General features: G+C 42.8%; 1 protein-coding gene across 4 annotated transcripts in view; it reads right to left on the minus strand.

The window, feature by feature from the left end:
* Window positions 1-21,640, minus strand: part of sorcs2 (sortilin-related VPS10 domain containing receptor 2) — a 727,841-nt gene that overhangs the window by 150,573 nt on the left and 555,628 nt on the right. For all 4 annotated transcript variants that reach the window (XM_059964841.1, XM_059964844.1, XM_059964843.1 and 1 more), the window contains one exon: window positions 4,022-4,201. In XM_059964841.1, coding sequence (XP_059820824.1) covers window positions 4,022-4,201 — 180 coding nt within the window. The remainder of the gene's footprint in view (window positions 1-4,021; window positions 4,202-21,640) is intronic.

Raw genomic sequence — 21,640 nt, forward strand, 5'->3', positions numbered from 1 at the left:
CAGATGACACCAAGATTGGGGGTGTGGTGAATAGCTTTCAGAAGGAGGTGCATCAGCTGGAAAAATGGCAGATGGAATTTAATGCAGACAAGTGTAAGGTTTTGCACTTTGGTCGGACTAACCAGGGTAGGTCTTACACAGTGAACGGAAGGACCCTGAGGAATGCAGTAGAACAACGGGGTCTGGGAATTCAGGTCCGTAATTGGTTGAAAGTGGTGTCACAGGGAAATAAGAGTCTTAAAGAAAGCTATGGCACATTGGCATTCATGAATCAATGTATTGAGTACAGGAGATGGGATGTTATGTTGAAGTTGTATAAGAGGTGGGCGAGGCCTAATTTGGAGTATTGTATGCAGTTTTGGTTACCTATCTGCAGGAAAGATGTAAGTAAATTTGAAAGAGTAAAGAGAAAACTTACGAGGATGTTGTCAGGTCTGGAAGACCTGAGTTATAAGGAAAGATTGTAATAGATTAGGACTGTATTCTTTAGAACATAGAGTATTGAAAGGAGATTTGATGGAGGTATACAAAATTATGAGGGTTATCGATAGGGTAAATGCAAGCAGGGTTTTCCCACTGAAATTGGATGGAATTACAACCAATGGTCATAGGTTAAGGATAAAAGGTGAAAAGTTTAAGTGAAACATGAGGGGAAACTTCATCACTCAGAGTCGTGGGAGTGTGGAATGAGCTGCCAGTGCAAGTGTTGCATGTCAGCTCAATTTCAACGTTTAGGCAATGTTTGGATAGGTACATGGATTGTAGGGATATGGAGGGCCATGGACCCGGGGCAGCTCAATGGGAGTAAGCAGTCTATATGGTTTTAGCATGAACTAGACAGACTGAAGAGCCTGTTTCTATATTGTACTTGTCTATGACTCTATTCTATTTAAAATTAACAATTAATGTGACATCAAATGCCTTATAGATGTTGGTATTTCATTGATAGTGGAAATGTTTCTTAGCCATTTTTGATAGATTAGGCTCTAAAAGCGAATGCTCACAAGAAATGAGTCCTAGAGTAGTGTATGGTGACAGGTACGTACTTCAATAATGAATTTACTTTGAATGTAGAATTGCCACAGTGCTAGGCACCCAACCAGTGGAAAGAGCTTTTCTGATCAACTCTATCAGTTCCCCTTAGAATATAAAGAATAAACAATTTGCTGGAGTGACATCTGTGGGAGAAAAGAAATTGCTGACATTTCAGGTTGAAACCCTACACTTGTTCAGACTAAAAATGTCATTAGTTCCTTTCCTTCCATAAAAGAAGGTCTTTATCTCCTCCCACCTTCTTAAGCTGACTAGTCTTTTTTCCCAGTCCTGATGAAGGGTCTCAGCCCAAAATGTTGACTATTTATTCTTTATAGATGCTGCCTGGCCTTATGAGTTCCTCCAGCATTTTGCATGTGTTGCTATCATGGCTTATCATCCATTTCCTGCCCAATCATCATTCCCTCAATTTTCCTGGATTCCAAAACCATTTCAACCTCCACGTCACATTTCCTCCATTTCATTCAAAACAGGCTCCAAATTCAAGTCTACCTTGTGGGCAGAGAACTCGCAGTTCTCTGCATATACATTCCCCTGATCTCATTCATTCCTCAAAACTCTGTTGCATTCATACTTTGCTCCTTCCAATGTAGTGCACCAACAGGTGATGCTGTTGGAACGCTTTAGTTTTTCTTATTACCAGTATTTTTTTCTTGGATTGACTCGTTTTCCTCCTTATTATTCAGAGTGAGCTGCATATTCTTCATCGTAAGCACCACTCTACAATTTACCAGTAGGGGACCTATTTCAAAGGGATCAAGCTGCACAAATTCACAAGTGCCCTTTTCACCGAAGAGTTAGGTAACCGTGGAAGTTAGCAATTAATATTTCAGTGCTCTGGATAAATGCTGTACAACTTGCATTGTCAGACAAGCTTTCATCCTACTCACAAGTTATTATTATTAAAATTACACCATAGAAAGCAGTACCTGAAGATGCAGAGTTTTAAAAATTAGTACAGGGGTTTCAAATTTGAAAAGGATACTTTATTATTCAAGAAAATCTTTTAATAGTCAATTCAGCAGTTTTGAGCTCTCAGTTCTTCAGGCTCTTCTGCTGAACATTGGCTCTCTGCAGGAGAGCATGCTCTGCCCACTGCTAATGCACGACTGCATTACTAGATCCAGTTCAAACCAGATCATCAAGTTTGCTGATGACACATCAACAACGATGACGAGACAGTGTAAGGAGAGGATGGAGAGTGGCTGGTAGAATGGTGCAACCACAACTTGAGTCACAATGTGGACAAGTCCAAAGAGATGACTGTGAATTTTAGGAAGGTATTGGCTGACCACTCCTCACTGCATATACACGGCTCTTCCAAGGGGAGAGTCAGGAGCACCAAGTTTCTGGCAGTGTACATAATGGACGATCTCACCTGGTCCCTTAATATCACCTCTTTGGTTAAAAAAGCTCATCAGCATCTCCACTTCCCAAGGAGATTGAGGCAACTTTTACAGGAGTACCACCGAGAGTGTCCTGACCAACTGCACCACTGTCTGGTATGGGAACTGCAAGTCCCTACAAAGGATTGCGAAGACTGCTAAGAGGATCATAGTGGTCTCTCTTCCACCTGTTACCAGGAGCACTGTGTACGCAGGGCCCGTAGCATTGTTAGTGATTCCTCCCACCCATCTAACAATCTCATTCACTCCCTACCATTAGGCAGAGGGTACTAGGACAAGGACTGTTACAATGGGAAACAACTGTTTCCCCCAGTCGATAAGACTACTGAATTCGCTGCCACCAGCCTGGTCTCATCATGTAAGAAGATCCAGGTCAGATGAAGGTCAGTTGTTTTGTGTTTTACTGCTTATTTTTAAATTTGTACAGTATACACACCTTATTATTTGTTAAATTATGTGTGGCAATATTACTTTATCTATGATGTACAGTATGCGAGATATATACACCTTGGTCCGGAGGAACTTTGTCTCATTTGGGGGTATACATACATATAGTTGAATGACAATAAGCTGAATTTGAACTTCTGAATGAGTTTCAGATCTGCTCTGAATAAGATGGGATGAAGGGAAGGGAAAGGTTATAAAGGCACACTAAGGGATAAAAAGATATCTCCCGTCTCCTCTTCTATTTACAAAATTTTTAAAAAGTCCAATGCACTGATTCCGAGGCCCCTGGAGCGGTCACATTACTGCACTAACTGCAGAATCTTGGTAAGATCACTTCATCATGTAAACTCAATGCTGTATTACAGATATATGGAGAGGTACAGAAGGCCTTGAATTATTCCAATCTTCTTTTTCAGCAATTGTTTTAATCTCACTAGAAACTATACTTCTATGCCATACAAAAATTCTGAAGCACTTGTGGTGTGGTTACATCAGAGTAATGTCTGAAAGCTTGAATTTTTTTGAGCCATAGTTTTAATTGTGGGGAAGTCTTTGTCCATATGATCTTCTGCTTGTAATACAGAATAGGAAGTGTTTTTCAAATACTTCACAGTGTAGCTTCCATCCTCTGTTAACCTGTATTACACACTTAATAGTTCAAAGACATGACATAAAACTAACATTTTGTCCAACATATCATACATTAACAATTCAGGGTGAAGAGAAATTCCATTGGGACCATCTTAAGATAAAAGTATTTTATATCAAAACTTCAGGCACAGTGATGCTTGGTAGAACAGAAATGTTCAACTTTAGGTTGACTACGTTACCATTGGCTGTAAACTGAGACAGGTAATTGCAATAGAAACTGTCAATGCTCACTACTATTGTCAAAGCTTAGATTGGCACATAGAAATGATGGCAAAATTGACGCTTCCTTTCTAAATGTACACAGCTGACTCAAGGAATGGTTCCTTTCTCTTTTGTGTGAGCACCAGATATGACTGATTTTGATGATCTGCTTATAACATTGTAAGGCAATGAAACAAACTCTCGAATTTCCAATCAGTTATATTAAATCCCTGTGTACTTAGCAGTACTAAAGCAGTATTTACCTCATGAATATCGATTATAACATTTTCTTCTGGTTGTTTGGTACTTCTGACGTCCTCTAGAGCGAGAGTGAAGTACACCCCCTTCGGGTCTGACAAGTAGAGATTATATGTGTCTGTTTGATGCCATTCCTTGACAGCCACAAACACCTGATTTTCATCTGTACTGATGATCTGCACGTCCTAGGAACAAAAAAGATAATTTTGTCCAACCTATCAGAAAAACATCATAATGAAATATAACTCATCTCCTCCTCAAATATAAAACTATTGATTATAATAATTTAATTAAGACCAATATTTTTACCAGAGAGTTTCATCGCTTGAGATGATTTCTTCTTGTCTAGTGTTTCCTCAGGAACTACTTATGTAAAGTTACTCCAAATAGCATCTGTTGGCTGGGCCAAAAGGTTGTGCTTCAAGCTTTTGTTGGAACACTAAAGTATATCCTTTAGTGTAAGGAGAATCTGACCATCTGGTGGGACTTTAAACACACATTGTACATGACTACTGTCAACTGCATCACAATCAACGGAGGAAAACATTCACCCAATTATTGTCCTCTCAACACCACCCCCTCCTCAACCCTTGGAATGGCATGGCAATGTAATGTAATGCTTTGCAGCAGTCAGCTGTAAGCACAAGGTTCAAATCTCACCACTGTTTCTAAGGAGTTCGTACATTCTCCCTGTTACTGCTTGGCTTTCCTCTCGGTACTCTAGTTTACTCTCACATTCCAAAAGATGTATAGGTCAGGGTTAGCGAGTTGTGCGCATGCTATGTTGCCGCTGATAGAGTGGCTGCCGAGCTAAGTCCTTGCTGATTTCATTGGTTGCAAATGATGCACTTCACTGTATGTGTCATTGTACATGTGACAAATAAAGCTAATATTTCTACTTCAATAGGCTGAAAAAGAACCTATCACAAGTAATATTGCAACCTCAAATACAGCATGATCTTAATTAAAGAATTTCATATAATAATTTTTATTTTTAATGCTTGGTTCCAGAAGTTTCTTAAATGGCACAGTAATAAAAATTTGTTTTCATAACTAGAAATATGTTCTCCAAACAAGCAAGTTTGAAGTTCCACTTTGACTGGTCTAGCCAGTGTTTACTACTGTAAAACACAAAAGGTTATTACCAGATTGAATTATTTTAGACATATTAAGGATTACTGGCAGAGAAATCTGAAAGATTCAAAACAAAATAAAATTTCAAAGTATGATGACACTGCTGTCACAACATAGATTTTGAGTCATATTGCTTTTTAACCTTGGTGGCTTTTCTGATAATGAATTTAATACAAAAGCAATCACCAAAAATTAACCCAACTCCTTCCTTTTGGTCTTGTCCCAACATAATCACTTTGACTGATTTATATTGTTGATAACAATGCATTCTGACACTTATTGCTATGTTTTAGTAGCTGCCAATAACGGTTATGACGTATTTCAGTTTACAGAAAGCCATAAAACAGCACTCAGAGATAAATGTTCCAAATTATTAAGAATATGAATGCTATGAAATTACAATATACAAAAAATATTGCAATAGACAACAATCTCTATTTGTACCAATGGTCTGGCAATAATCAATACTTGCCACAGTATTTCTTCCATCTGACAGGACAACCACATCTGTAACCGGTAATATCTGCCCGTGTCAAAAGTGAAAACTACCTTTGGCGGTCTCATCACTGAAGGTGATTGCTGAGAGGTTGGTATGCAGAGGGAGGAGACATTACACATTGTGAATTGCACAGAAATAAACAAAGCCAGCTAGAAGGAACAGCAAATATTTCTAATTTTTGTGATCATTGCATGTAAATGATTCTATTTTCTCCACTGTAGGAAAAATGTGGTGAAAGGTTTTAATAGGTCGATCAGAAGTCTGGAAGTTGATGCCCAATGGCTTGAGCTTGAGCTTGGAGACTGGCAACGTGTCCTGGAGTTGGAGGACTGTCTGTATGTGTGGGTGGGAGGGAGACTGTCTGTATGTGTGGGTGGGAGGGAGACTGTCTGTATGTGTGGGTGGGAGGGAGACTGTCTGTATGTGTGGGAGGGAGGGAGACTGTCTGTATGTGTGGGTGGGAGGGAGACTGTCTGTATGTGTGGGAGGGAGGGAGACTGTCTGTATGTGTGGGTGGGAGGGAGACTGTCTGTATGTGTGGGTGGGAGGGGGACTGTCTGTATGTGTGGTTGGGAGGGAGACTGTCTGTATGTGTGGGTGGGAGGACTGTATGTGTGGTTGGGTGGGAGGACTGTCTGTATGTGTAGGTGGGAGAGGGACTGTATGTGTGGGTGGGAGGGGGACTGTCTGTATGTGTAGGTAGGAGGGGGACTGTCTGTATGTGTGGTTGGGTGGGAGGGAGACTGTCTGTATGTGTGGTTGGGTGGGAGACTGTATGTGTGGGTGGGAGGGAGACTGTCTGTATGTGTAGGTGGGGGGGACTGTCTGTATGTGTGGTTGGGTGGGAGGGAGACTGTCTGTATGTGTGGTTGGGAGGGAGACTGTCTGTATGTGTGGTTGGGTGGGAGACTGTATGTGTGGGTGGGAGGGAGACTGTCTGTATGTGTAGGTGGGGGGGACTGTCTGTATGTGTGGTTGGGTGGGAGGGAGACTGTCTGTATGTGTGGTTGGGAGGGAGACTGTCTGTATGTGTGGGTGGGGAGGACTGTCTGTATGTGTGGTTGGGTGGGAGGGAGACTGTCTGTATGTGTGGTTGGGTGGGAGGGAGACTATCTGTATGTGTGGTTGGGAGGGAGGGAGACTGTCTGTATGTGTGGTTGGGAGGGAGACTGTCAGTATGTGTGGGTGGGGAGGACTGTCTGTATGTGTGGTTGGGAGGGAGACTGTCTGTATGTGTGGGTGGGAGGGAGACTGTCTGTATCTGTGGGTGGGAGGGAGGCCTGGCTGTATGTGTGGCTGGGTGAGAGGGGGACAGTCTGTGTGTGTGGTTGGGTTGGGGGGAGGACTGTCTGTAGTGTGGTTGGATGGTGGGGAGGACTGTCTGTATGTGTGGGTGGGAGGGGGACTGTCTGTATGTGTGGGTGGGAGAGGGACTGTATGTATGTGTGGTTGGGTGAGAGGGGGACTGTCTGTGTGTGTGGTTGGGTTGGGCGGAGGACTGTCTGTAGTGTGGTTGGATGGTGGGGAGGACTGTCTGTATGTGTGGGTGGGAGGGAGACTGTCTGTATGTGTGGCTGGGTGGGAGGACTGTATGTGTGGTTGGGTTGGGCGGAGGACTGTCTGTAGTGTGGTTGGATGGTGGGGAGGACTGTCTGTATGTGTGGGTGGGAGGGGAGGACTGTCTGTATGTGTGGGTGGGGGGGACTGTCTGTATGTGTGGTTGGGAGGGAGACTGTCTGTATGTGTGGGTGGGAGGGAGACTGTCTGTATGTGTGGCTGGGTGGGAGGACTGTATGTGTGGTTGGGTTGGGGGGAGGACTGTCTGTAGTGTGGTTGGATGGTGGGGAGGACTGTCTGTATGTGTGGGTGGGAGGGACACTGTATGTGTGGTTGGGTGGGGGGGACTGTCTGTATGTGTGGTTGGGTGAGAGGGGGACTGTCTGTGTGTGTGGTTGGATGGTGGGGAGGACTGTCTGTATGTGTGGGTGGGAGGGGAGGACTGTCTGTATGTGTGGGTGGGGGGGACTGTCTGTATGTGTGGTTGGGAGGGAGACTGTCTGTATGTGTGGGTGGGAGGGAGACTGTCTGTATGTGTGGCTGGGTGGGAGGACTGTATGTGTGGTTGGGTTGGGGGGAGGACTGTCTGTAGTGTGGTTGGATGGTGGGGAGGACTGTCTGTATGTGTGGGTGGGAGGGACACTGTATGTGTGGTTGGGTGGGGGGGACTGTCTGTATGTGTGGTTGGGTGAGAGGGGGACTGTCTGTGTGTGTGGTTGGGTTGGGGGGAGGACTGTCTGTAGTGTGGTTGGATGGTGGGGAGGACTGTCTGTATGTGTGGGTGGGAGGGACACTGTATGTGTGGTTGGGTGGGGGGGACTGTCTGTATGTGTGGTTGGGTGGGGGGGACTGTCTGTATGTGTGGATGGGTGGGGGGGACTGCCTATGTGTGGGTGGGAGGGGGACTGTCTGTATGTGTGGGTGGGAGAGGGACTGTATGTATGTGTGGTTGGGTGAGAGGGGGACTGTCTGTGTGTGTGGTTGGGTTGGGCGGAGGACTGTCTGTATGTGTGGGTGGGAGGGGGACTGTCTGTATGTGTGGGTGGGAGAGGGACTGTATGTATGTGTGGTTGGGTGAGAGGGGGACTGTCTGTGTGTGTGGTTGGGTTGGGCGGAGGACTGTCTGTATGTGTGGGTGGGAGGGAGACTGTCTGTATGTGTGGCTGGGTGGGAGGACTGTATGTGTGGTTGGGTTGGGCGGAGGACTGTCTGTAGTGTGGTTGGATGGTGGGGAGGACTGTCTGTATGTGTGGGTGGGAGGGACACTGTACGTGTGGATGGGTGGGGGGGACTGCCTATGTGTGGGTGGGAGGGAGACTGTCTGTATGTGTGGTTGGGTGAGAGGGGGACTGTCTGTGTGTGTGGTTGGGTTGGGCGGAGGACTGTCTGTAGTGTGGTTGGATGGTGGGGACTGTCTGTATGTGTGGTTGGGTTGGGGGGAGGACTGTCTGTATGTGTGGTTGGATGGTGGGGAGGACTGTCTGTATGTGTGGGTGGGAGGGACACTGAATGTGTGGTTGGGTTGGGGATCTGTCTGTATGTGTGGTTGGGTGGGGGGACTGCCTATGTGTGGGTGGGAGGGGGACTGTCTGTATGTGTGGGTGGGAGAGGGACTGTATGTGTGAGTGGGGGGGAAGACTGTCTGTATGTGTTGGTGGGGGGACTGTCTGTATGTGTAGTTGGGTGGGAGGACTGTCTGTATGTGTGGGTGGGAGGGAGACTGTATGTGTGGGTGGGAGGGACACTGTATGTGCGGCTGGGTGGGGGGACTGTCTGTATGTGTGGGTGGGGGGGACTGTCTGTATGTGTGGTTGGGAGGGAGACTGTCTGTATGTGTGGGTGGGAGGGAGACTGTCTGTATGTGTGGCTGGGTGGGAGGACTGTATGTGTGGTTGGGTTGGGGGGGGGACTGTCTGTAGTGTGGTTGGATGGTGGGGAGGACTGTCTGTATGTGTGGGTGGGAGGGACACTGTATGTGTGGTTGGGTGGGGGGGACTGTCTGTATGTGTGGTTGGGTGAGAGGGGGACTGTCTGTGTGTGTGGTTGGGTTGGGGGGAGGACTGTCTGTAGTGTGGTTGGATGGTGGGGAGGACTGTCTGTATGTGTGGGTGGGAGGGACACTGTATGTGTGGTTGGGTGGGGGGGACTGTCTGTATGTGTGGATGGGTGGGGGGGACTGCCTATGTGTGGGTGGGAGGGGGACTGTCTGTATGTGTGGGTGGGAGAGGGACTGTATGTGTGGGTGGGAGAGGGACTGTATGTGTGGGTGGGAGGGGGACTGTCTGTATGTGTGGGTGAGAGGGGGACTGTATGTATGTGTGGTTGGGTTGGGCGGAGGACTGTCTGTATGTGTGGGTGGGAGGGAGACTGTCTGTATATGTGGCTGGGTGGGAGGACTGTATGTGTGGTTGGGTTGGGCGGAGGACTGTCTGTAGTGTGGTTGGATGGTGGGGAGGACTGTCTGTATGTGTGGGTGGGAGGGACACTGTATGTGTGGATGGGTGGGGGGGACTGCCTATGTGTGGGTGGGAGGGAGACTGTCTGTATGTGTGGTTGGGTGAGAGGGGGACTGTCTGTGTGTGTGGTTGGGTTGGGCGGAGGACTGTCTGTAGTGTGGTTGGATGGTGGGGACTGTCTGTATGTGTGGTTGGGTTGGGGGGAGGACTGTCTGTATGTGTGGTTGGGTTGGGGGGAGGACTGTCTGTATGTGTGGTTGGATGGTGGGGAGGACTGCCTGTATGTGTGGGTGGGAGGGACACTGAATGTGTGGTTGGGTTGGGGATCTGTCTGTATGTGTGGTTGGGTGGGGGGACTGCCTATGTGTGGGTGGGAGGGGGACTGTCTGTATGTGTGGGTGGGAGAGGGACTGTATGTGTGAGTGGGGGGGAAGACTGTCTGTATGTGTTGGTGGGGGGACTGTCTGTATGTGTAGTTGGGTGGGAGGACTGTCTGTATGTGTGGGTGGGAGGGAGACTGTATGTGTGGGTGGGAGGGACACTGTATGTGCGGCTGGGTGGGGGGACTGTCTGTATGTGTGGGTGGGGGGAGGGAGGGAGGGAGGGAGGAAAGGGTCTAGTTTTGATGTTGCTGTTCTGTTGTTTGTTGTGTTCTAACTTTTCATGTTCTCTGCTGTTCTGAACTTTGTGTGCTTGCTATGTTGGTGTGGCCACCGTTGCGGGCTCCCTCGCACATCTTTGGTTGTTTATTCAAACAGCACTTTTCACTGTATGTTTCAATGTACTACTGACAAGAAAGGAGATCTGAATCTCTGCTTACTGTCAATCAATGGTAATGATAAAGAAAGAATTGATTTAATGATCTCTACATGAGTGGTTTGGTAGAAAGAGTGCTGTTTATAATACATCCCTAATCTGAAAGGTGTTTGTGATCTGTCAACCATTGTTGCCCACACAGGAAAGCCCTTCTCATAATGCAGGTTGGTATTTATTGTTTTTTTCACCATGTTGATGATGTCCAAATCAAGATGTTATTCCAAATGCATCAGATTAATGGGAGGTATTGTGGATTTCTGTAAATGCCTTCTTTGATTCAAAGGTGGTTTAAAATGTCCAAAATATGGTGTATCAATCCTTGTTGCTGGAGCATTCCGAGATTAATTTTTAAAAAAACGCACATGCAATCACTGTTCTCTGTGGATCAATAACTCTTTTCTCTGGACGACAACAAGCTGCAGGAGTCCTGCAATGGTTATATAGTCTAGCAGACTGCACGGTACTCTCACATCAGGAATACAGTACTTACTATAGTTACTCTGCAGAGGTGAGAAACTTTGGATCAACAATAAATGAGCTAGGTACCACAGACTCTGCAAATTCTGGTTTTCGTTAGCATCCAAGGTGCTGATATGGCATATCTGGTTTCTGTTCACAAATACAACGGCGAGGGAATTTGGTGCGGGGAGATGCGCTCAATGCAAAGGACAGATGGTTAGACCTGTTCTATTCAGAAGTGCTAAGTTGAAAGGAGAATGGGTGCAAGGAGGTATTGAAAGCAGCAGAAAGACAATAACCATTTGGAGCTAACAGCCTGATTCTCTGCTATAAAATATAACAATGATGTAAATTTCCCCCTGTCCAGTTGCATGTTATTTTCTGTCATTTGTGAGTACAAAGGCTGCTGGCCATTTAACAGTAAAGTCTGGACATTGTCCAACTCTACTGCACACAGGTAGAGTCCGTTTTATTAGCTGAGAAGTGGATCATTTTACAAGAATCACTGCACATCCCCACTAGTCACTGATGAAGTTGCTGAAGATCATTGGCCTGACATACTGCCCTGAAGTAGTGCTCTGTCCACAATGTCCTACGACGGAGATTGCTGCCTTCCAACAAACACACCCCACCTTTGGGCCACGTTCAGAATTCCAGCCTGTGCTGGGATTTCCTACCGATTTCCACTGATTTCAGCTAAGTTGTCCTTTGATGACCTATCATAAATGACATTAATGTCAACAGGAGAGAGCTTCAATTTACTTTGGGAATTTAATTTTTGTCCCTGCTGGACTAAGATGCTTAGAGACAGCTGACTGGAGCAGAATCCATTAATGAACATGATATTGGTGAATAAGTAATACTGCTTATGGAGCTGAAAATTATATTTTGTTGTTTCTCTTATGAAACCAGGCTGATAGGAAAATAATTGGATTAATTCCATATTTCATGGACATTTAGTCCTATTCTGTTTTCTAGTTCTGGCACACTGGGCTTCAGCACAATAAGCATCAGGTTGGAGTTGACAACACTGTCATCCACTTGCTGAACAGGGCCTACTCCCATTTGGATAAGCTCAACAGCACTGTGAGGATCATGTTTTTGATTTCTCAAGTGCTTTCAATACCATACAACCCTCATTGCTTGGGGAAAAGCTCTGTTCAATGCAGACGGACTACGATAATGGACTACCTGACTGGCAGACCACAGTTTGTGTAGCTTCAGAGCTGTGAGTCAGACATGAACATAAGCAGCACTGGAACCCCACAGGGGACTGTATTGGCTCCCTTCTTGTTTACCCTGTATTCCTCGGACTTCAGATACAACACTGAGTCACATCATCTGCAGAAACTCTCTGATGACTCAGCAATGGTTGGGTGTATAAAGGGAGGACAGGAGGATGAATACAGGGCCCTGGTGGAGGACTTTGTTAAATGGTGCAATCTGAATCATCTGCAGCTCAACATCAGTAAGACAAAGGAGATGGTGATGGACTTTAGGAAGACTAAGCCTGCACTGCTCCCTGTTACTATTGATGGTGAGGATGTAGATGTGGTAAGGACCTACAGGTACCTGGGGGTGCACCTGGATGACAGACTTGAATGGAGCACCAACAAAGAGGCTGTGTACAAGAAGGACCAGAGTCACCTCTTCTTCCTGAGGAGATTGAGGTACTTTGGAGTATGCAGGCCTCTCTTTCACATGTTCTACCAGTCCATTATTGCCAGTACAACTTCTATGCAATGGTGTGCTGGGGCAATGACATCAACATGGGTGATGCCAACAGGCTCAATAAACTGATTTAGTTTGACTGATTTAGTCTGGCTCTGATATAGGAGTCAAACTGGACACACTGGAGACTGTAATAGAACAAAGGATCCTATGGAAAATCCTGGAAATTCTGAACAATGTTTCTCACCCTCTGCATGCCACTTTGGCTGAACAGAGGATCACTTTTAGTAATAGACGAAGACAACTCTCCTGCTCCAAAGAGCGCTATGTGAAGTCATTCTTACCCTCGGCCATTAGGCTCTATAATGAGTCAACTGCTAGTTGGGGAAGTGAAGACTCTGTTTGAGGTAACTTATTTTTTAATCTTTCTTACTTCTCTTCTAATATTTGTGCATCTGTGCACTTGTAATGCTACTGTGACACTGTAATTTCCTTTGGAATCAATAACGTATCTATACGTTAGAGCCATAATTTGTTCTGCATATAGTCACTCTACTCTTGATGACAAGCTGAGTGCATCAGTTTAGTTGAAGACAAGTGATAGGCAAGGATGTCAAAAAGGACCATTCACTGAGTACTTCTGGTTAAAGATGGCTATGTGTTTCAGTCCAGTCTATAGTATTCAAGTACTAATCTCCATCATTATGGAAGATGTGTATATTCCTTTTACAACATTTCTTAATTGTGCATTGTCAATTGCAGATGAATGTGGCAGACATTTGTCCAAACCTGTCAGCTGGATGAGCACTAATTAGGATTTATAGGGCCAGTTTGTGCGTTTACCAGGCAGGCTCTCATAGGAGTACATAGTGTTTTTCTCTGTCAAGATTATCACTGTTCGTCATTTAACCAAAGTTGGACATGTGATTTGACTTCTATGGAGTAATAAGCAATGTTCTGGTAGATGAGTTCAAGGGTTATAATGCAATACACATATTCATCTACTGACGGGCCTTCGGGTTGCATGGGAAACCCAGTTTTCTTCATTTATACCACAAATAAGGCTCTCTCTTAGGGCTGGTCTGATCTCCAGACCAGCCCTAAGCAATACGTGCAGGAGGAAGATAAAGTAAGTTGCTAACAGACTTTATCCACAGTAAGTGTGGTCTTGTGGCCTTGTTCTTCAAAATTTAGCCATATTGGTCAGTGGCAGTATTACCAAATCACTTCTGATGACAGATTTTGAAGTCCCCAACCAGAGGAATTTTCCATCCTGCTACAACCAAAGAGCATTTTATTCATTCAAAAGGGCAAGAATCTTTGGAATTATCTACCACAGACAGTACCACTGAATATATTCAAGTTAGTACTGAATTTTTGGTCTTTAGGGAAGTTAAGGGTCACAGGGAATATGCAGGAAAGTAGAGCAGTGTGTATCACTGAATCAGCCAATATCTTACTGAGGGGCAGATTCAACATTCAAATATTCAATAGAAATATTCTATTTCTTCTTTGTTTCTTTGACAGAAACCAATGGAAGGTGATGAATAATGATGACACAGGAGCATAGAACAGTACAAGGCCACCAGCCCACCATGTTGCACTGAAATTTTCACCAAATCCATGAATAACCTAACCCTTCCCTCCCACATGGTCCTCCATTTTGCTTTCATCCATGTGCCTATCCAAGAGTGTCTTAAATGACCTGAATGTATCTGCCTCTACTACTACCCCATGGCAGTGCATTCCATACACCCACCACTCCCTGTGTAAAAACCTACTCTGATAGCCCCTTTATACTTTCATCTACCCATCTTAGAATGATGCGCTCTAGTATTAGCTGTTGCTACACTGGGAAATATTTATTGGTTGTCCACTCAATCTTTCTTTTTCAATCTTTTTATTGAATTTCATATATAAAAAACATATAATATTGAATAGATTATAAGTGCACTAGACTTGAAGTTGAATTAGTAATAACAATATCTTATTAAAATATCAGCAAAAAAAAGTACATTAATCAATCAAACCTATATTAACTATACATGAAAAAGAGTAAGAATAATCATCAAAAGAAAAAAAAATTTTGAAAAAAAATACAAGAAAAAAATATATTGAAAAAAAATTAAACCTAAACTAAACTAACATGGGCAGTAATAACAGTTTATATGTATATGATAGTGTCAAGAACTCTGGAACTCCATACCAGAACAAGAATAAAAAGAGAAAAGGTCTGGAAGAGGCCAAATTAATTCATATGAAAGTGTCGAATGAACGGTCCCCAAGTTTCTTCAAATTTAATTGGTGAGTCAAAAATAGTGCTTCTAATTTTTTCTAAGCTCAAATAAGAAATAGTTTGAGAGAACCACTGAAACGTAGTAGGAGGATTTACTTCTTTCCAATTTTGTAATATAGACCTTCTGGCCATTAATGTTACAAAAGCGATCATTCGTCTAATTGAAGGGGAAAACCGATTACCATCCTCATCTGGTATACCAAAAATTGCAGTAATAAAATGAGGTTGTAAATCAATGTTCCAAATTGAGGAAATGATAGCAAATATTCCTTCCAAAGGTTATGTAAAGTGGGACATGACCAAAACGTGTGGGTCAATGAGGCCACATCTAAATGACATCTGTCACATTGAGGGTTAATATGAGAATAGAATCGAGCAAGCTTATCTTTAGACATATGGGCTCTATGTACCACCTTAAATTGTATTAAAGCATGTTTAGCACATATAGAAGAAGAATTAACCATTTGTAAAATTTTTTCCCAATTTCCTGTTGATATATTATATTGAAGTTCTTTTTCCCATTCTTGTTTAATTCTACCTGATATTTCTGGTTGTATCTTCATAATCATATTATAAATAAGAGCCACTAATCCCTTCTGACAAGGATTCAAGGTAAAAATCATATTGAAAAATCTATCAAAGTTGAATTGGGGAAGGATGGTAGAACTTTATGTAAAAAAATTCTGATTTGTAAATATCTAAAAAAATTAGATTTAGGTAACTTAAATTTGTTGGAAAGTTGGTCGAAAGACATCAAACTACCTTCAAAAAAAAGATCACGAAAACGGTTGTCCACTCAATCTGTGCCTCTTATCATCTTATAAACCTCTATCATGTCACCTGACATCCCCCTTTGCTCCAAAGAGAAAAGCCATCGCTTGCTCAACCATTCCACATAAAACATGCACTCTGATCTAGGACGCATCCTGGTAAATCTCCTCTGCACCCTCTCTAAAGCTTCCACATCCTCTCGATAAGAGAACAACCAGAACTGAACACAATGCTCCAAGGGTGCTCTGACCAGAACTTATGGAACTACAACGTTATCTTGCAGTTCTTAAACTCAATCTCCTGGCTGATGATGGCCAACACATCATAAGTATTCTTAACTTGCAGGTCAGCTTTGAGGGATCAATGGACGTGGACCCCAAGATCCCACTGTCTCTCCACAGTACTAAGTATCTAACTATTAATCTGTACCCTGCCTTCAAGTTCGAGTTTCTGAAGTGTTTCACTTCACACTTCTCTGGACTTCTAACTTCATGTGCACTTCTCAGCCCAGATCTGTAATCTATGACAACCTTCTTCATTATCAACAGCACCTTCATGTCATCTACAAACTTACAAATCCACCCTTCCACTTCTCCATCTAAGAAACACCACTAGTCATGGACCTCCAGGAGGACGTATATTCCATCTACTGCCACCCTCTCTGCCTTTTGTGGCAAGTCAATTCTGAATCTATGCTAGTTTCCCCTCAATACCATGCGACTTTCTGACTGAGGTTACCATGGGGAAACTTCTTGAATGCTTTACTAAAAACCCATATATGACATCCAGAGCTCTAGATTCTTCAATCTGTTTTGGCACTTCCTCAAAGTAGTCAGTTAGGCTTGTGAGATGACCTTCCCCTCACAAAGCCAACATGACTATCCTTAATCAGACTGTTTCTCCAAAAGCTTGTAAATCCTGTCTCCAAGAACCTTCTCTGATAGCTTACTGATATAAGGTTACTAGTCTATAATTCCCTAAATTATCTCCATTACCTTTCTTGATCAAAAAAATAACACTTGCCATTCTCCAGTCTTCTGGTATTACTCCTACGGCCAGTGAAGACACGAAGATTATCAGCAAATGCACAGCAATCTCATCCCTCGCTTGCTGTAATAACTTGAGGTATTTCCTGTCTGGCCCCAGGACTTAATGATTAGAATGGATGCATGTGGCAGCTAAACTTGTCCGATTAAAATTTAAACATCCAGCAAATATTGATCACATTAATCTGTGATTTAATCTATTTACTGGGCAATTTAAAATGAAAGGAATTCTGAAGAGTACCACAACAATGCTCGTCTTTTAAATGCGTAATTATTCAAAAACATTAAGTAAATGATTGGAAAGGTTATTTATTTATGGATTTGAAGCTCCACTAGGAATGTTCTGTTCTCAGAAAACTAAAAAATTAGTATGCTTCATTTGACGAGTGCACTTTGAAGTTTTCTTAATGTGAATTTTTGATTTGTACATCAAATCCTTAAAAGCTTAAATTGTTTTAGCAATTCCCTCCGTGAGAGTTGAAAGGCGACTTTCAGATGGGTAAATGATTATTTAGTATTAAAATGGATGCTTTCCTAAACGTTCATTTACTTGATTCTCAACAGTTTTCTGTGATTAAATTTTGTCATTGATTTATTATAGTATATTAGCAATCCAAATGTAACCATAGAGCAACTTTGGAATACAGTATTTTGATATAAAAATTTACACGTGTTTCTGGATTCAGGTCACTCCTTTTTTGTTGCTGCTTTGGGAGATTTTGATCGGGGATGCCAAATGACACAGTGCTAGATTGAACTGGACTCTTTTGATGACTTTGTGGATTGATGTTTTATATTCTGTGTTTTTATCACTCCTTTTTTTGCACGTGGAGGGGAGGGGGTTGATATTTTTCTTTGAACGGGTTCCATGGTTTTCTTTGGTTTGTGGCTGTCTGTGGGAAGTTGAATCTCAGGATCATACTTTGATAATAAATGTACTTTCAATCTTCGAAAATTGAATTGCAACATTTTTTCATTTGGCTACATTGTGGTTTTGTTCCAATAAAAAGAAATTAGAAAGAAAAATGAGATAATTACTTAATTTCAGCACTCTGTGAATTTTCGTTACGCTCCTCCATAATTTGGCATAATGTAGGCATAGATCAGGAAAGGCAGAATCTACTCATGCAAAAGCAGCACTTGGTTAAATGTGAGCCCTGAATCATCACTCGACCTATCCGAGCAATCTTCTTACGGACTCCCTTTACCCGCTACATCCCATTAGTTCCAATCTCAATACTTTGACCATGAGCCACAGTTGTTAAGAAGCTGCAAAGGAACTTCAGGAAGACTGCGACACATACAAAATGCTGGAGGACTCAGTAGGTCAGGCAGCATCAACAGATCCCTTCATCAGAACTTGAAAGCAAGGGGGAGGGAAGTGATCGGAAAGCCAGGTGGGGGTTGAAGGAAGAAGCTGAGAAGTGATAAATAGATAAAGCAAAGGGCAGCAAAAGCAAAGAACTACAACTGCACAACAAGAACTCCAGTGTTAGGAAACTGCAAGGGTAAAAAGACCCTGACGGGAGTTGACAGAATGTGGGGTACAACTACAATGGGAGGTATTAAAGACATATACAAAGAACAATATTATAATAGTCATGAAGATTTCAATATGCAGGTAGGTTGGGAAGATCATTTTGGTGCTGCATGCCATGAGAAGGAATCTGTAGAATGAAGATGAGATTTATTTTAGAGCAGCTTGTGGTCTAGCCCACTAGATTCTGGATTGTCTGTTGTGTAGTGAACCAGATTTGATTAAGGAGTCTGAGGCAAAAGAGCTCTGAGGAGGCAATGATCACAATATGACAGCGTTTACCTCACAGTCTGAGAGGGGGAAGCTAAATCAGATGCATCAGAATTACAGTGCCTTGTTCTCATTGCTACTGTCAGGAAAGAGGTACAGAAGCAGGAAGGCACATACTCAATGAATCAAGAATAGTTTCTTCCCCTCTGCCATCTGATTTCATGACATATACAGGTGATATTAAATCCGATTCTGATGGAGGAGCAAGCCAAAGTTGATTGGAAGGAAACACTGACTGGGATGATGGTACAACAGCAATGGCTGCTGTTCCTGGGGAAATGTGAAAACTGCAGAACAGATACAGCCCAAAGAAGAAGTATTCTAAAGACAGGATGAGCTAACTACCGTTGACAGTGGAATTCAAAGACAGCAAGAGACGGCATACAATATAGCAAAAATTAGTGGGAAGTTAGAAGGTTGGGAAAGTTCTAAAAAGGCAATAAAAAGGAGAATGGACAAAGAAGTGGCAGATATAATACAGTGTGCAGAAGTGCATAGTCATGCACTTCAGGAGAAGGAATAAAGGTGTAGACTATTTTCTGAAAGGGAAGCAAATTCAGAAATCAGAGATGCAAAGGCACTTGAGAATCCTCATGTGGGATTCCCGGAAGGTTAACTTGCAGGTTGAATTGCTGATAAGGAAGGCAAATGTGACATTTAGCATTCAGTTTGAGAGGACTAGAATATAAAAGCAAGAATGTAATGCTGAGACTTTGGTGAGATTACACTTGGAGTATTGCATGCAATTTCGGGCCCCTTGTGTAAGAAGGGATGTGCTGACGTTCGAGACTCCAAAGGAGTTTCATGAGAAAGATCCCCAGGAATGAAAGGGTTAATGTATAAGGAGTGTTTATGGTTCTGGCCTGTAACAACTGGAGTTTAAAAGAATGGGGGGGGGGCGGGTCTCATTGAAACCTATCAAATACTGAGAGGCCTACAGTCGACAGAGTGGACATGGATAGGATATTTCCTATACTGGTGGAGTCCAGGCCCAGAAGGCACAGACTCCAAACAGAAGGATGCCCTTTAGAACAGAGATGAGGATGAATTTACTTACCCAGAGGGTAGCGAATCTGTGGAATTCATTGCTGCAGACAGCTGTAAGGCCAAATCATTAGATATATTTAAAGTGGATTTTGATTGGTTCTTGATTAGTAAGGGCATCAAAGGTTACAAGAAGCAGACAGAAGAATGGAGTTGAGATGATGTTATGGCAGAGCAGACAATGTTCTGAATGGCCTTAATCTGCTGCTATATCTTAGGGCTTCATGATTTGATGGCCATAATCAATACCTTACCCAGTGCTCCCACTGCCTCACCCACTTCAGACTCCTTGCTTGGTGCTGCCATATGGACTCAAACTCATGACTCTGAGACACGTACCAACAAACTGCCACGGGATCTCCAGCGCCCAAAGATGGCATTTCATAATGGCTCTCAGATGAAAGATCGCTACCAGCCTTGAGATTCACATTTTCACTTTAGGTTATCTCTCTTTCCACCACCTGCTTCAAATTCCTTACACTTTTGGGCTACAGAATTTTGCAGTGAGAAGCTTTTGAGTAAAACTGTTTGTGGCCAGCCTTGCACTATTCTATAAATGTACCTCCACAGGGATATTTCACTTCCAAGTCCCTGTATCTCTTAACTCAGAGAGGACAACAACCACATTTAGGACATCATACATTTCATACTTACTAATTTTACTTTCCTATCCATATATTATCATTTCATTAGAAGACAAGATGTCAATTTGGTCAATTGGGATGTTTTTCTATTCTGCAGGTAATATACCTTATCTTCTATCATCATTTTCCATAAGTGCAGGTAGTAACACAGTAATCAGTTGTGTTCATTGGATAGCTGAGTCTAATCCAGTCTTTATTTAGTTTATCCTTGCGTTCATCGAAAGAAGACTTCACAAAGCCATTACAAAACAGCTTAACAACTCAATCATTATTGACAATCAACAAAAATTGTCTGCTGAGTAACTCCATTGTTTCACTTTCAATTGTACCAGTCCAAATTATACCAAGCTGAGAAAATATACATCACATACCATGTTTTGTGCTTTAATGTCTCACTCAGTACTTACACTTAGCATGAACACACATCTGACTGAACTCGCTTTTTGTGTGCTTATGTCAAGCACATTTTTGTAGCAAAGGTTATAAAATCTATTGTAGCAAAGGTTATAAAATCTATAGAGTGAAGCACTCATCAGACCATGTGCACATTGACTTGTTTCAGAAGCAAGCAAGCAGTCATTGTCAGTGATTATTTCAAATTCCACTGATGCCATGAAGAAGTGTAATTTAAAGCATTTTACTACTGTCAAACCTCAAACTTGAAGTATGTAACGCTGTAAATGCCAGTGAAGGGCGACAGCATTTTGTCTGACAGCCACACCAACGCATGGCAGACAACTTCAATAGAAGTTTTTCACCAGAACAGAATGGTACTAGCTCTCCAATTTCACTTTTTTTAAAATCTTTTTCTGTCAGATTTTCATTATTGCTTTTTCTCTCCTTTGAATTGCTCATCATTGTCAGCTGAAGGGAACTGAGGCTGAACCTGCCTCTAGATATCAGTCCTCCTGCTGACAATCCAATTTCTTAAAAAAGGTCAATTAATTCATTGAAAAAACAAACCAGCAAACACCGGAAACAGCAAGGCTGTGGAAATTGAAAGATAGTTTACAGGAAAATTTATCACTGTCGCTGATTTCCAGCATCTACAGTATTTTGTTTTAAAAGGTTAGTTCTGCACCCTGGGTAACTTAGCCTCCACCACCTTCATCTAGTGCACATCTCTGCTAATACCATCTGTACCATTTGTTACCGCCACCTTGAAGTCTCTCACAACATTATACACAACTTTCATGCCAATGATTATGTTGGCTAAATGTATTGAACACGTTACGCTTCAGTTTTGTGATACCCCAGCACGGTTCATCCTTTGAATCTGCTCTGCCTCTGCTTGCTCCTTCATTGTTATACGCAGAGCAATTTGCTTGTTTTTTAAAACACACTAGTGGTGCTAGCCTGCTAAACACATCCTAGGGTGGTGATAGAGGCAAATACAACAGAGCTGATCACGAGACTCTCAGATA

This window comes from Hypanus sabinus, chromosome 3, assembly GCF_030144855.1.
Source record: "Hypanus sabinus isolate sHypSab1 chromosome 3, sHypSab1.hap1, whole genome shotgun sequence".
NCBI classification, from domain to species: domain Eukaryota; kingdom Metazoa; phylum Chordata; class Chondrichthyes; order Myliobatiformes; family Dasyatidae; genus Hypanus; species Hypanus sabinus.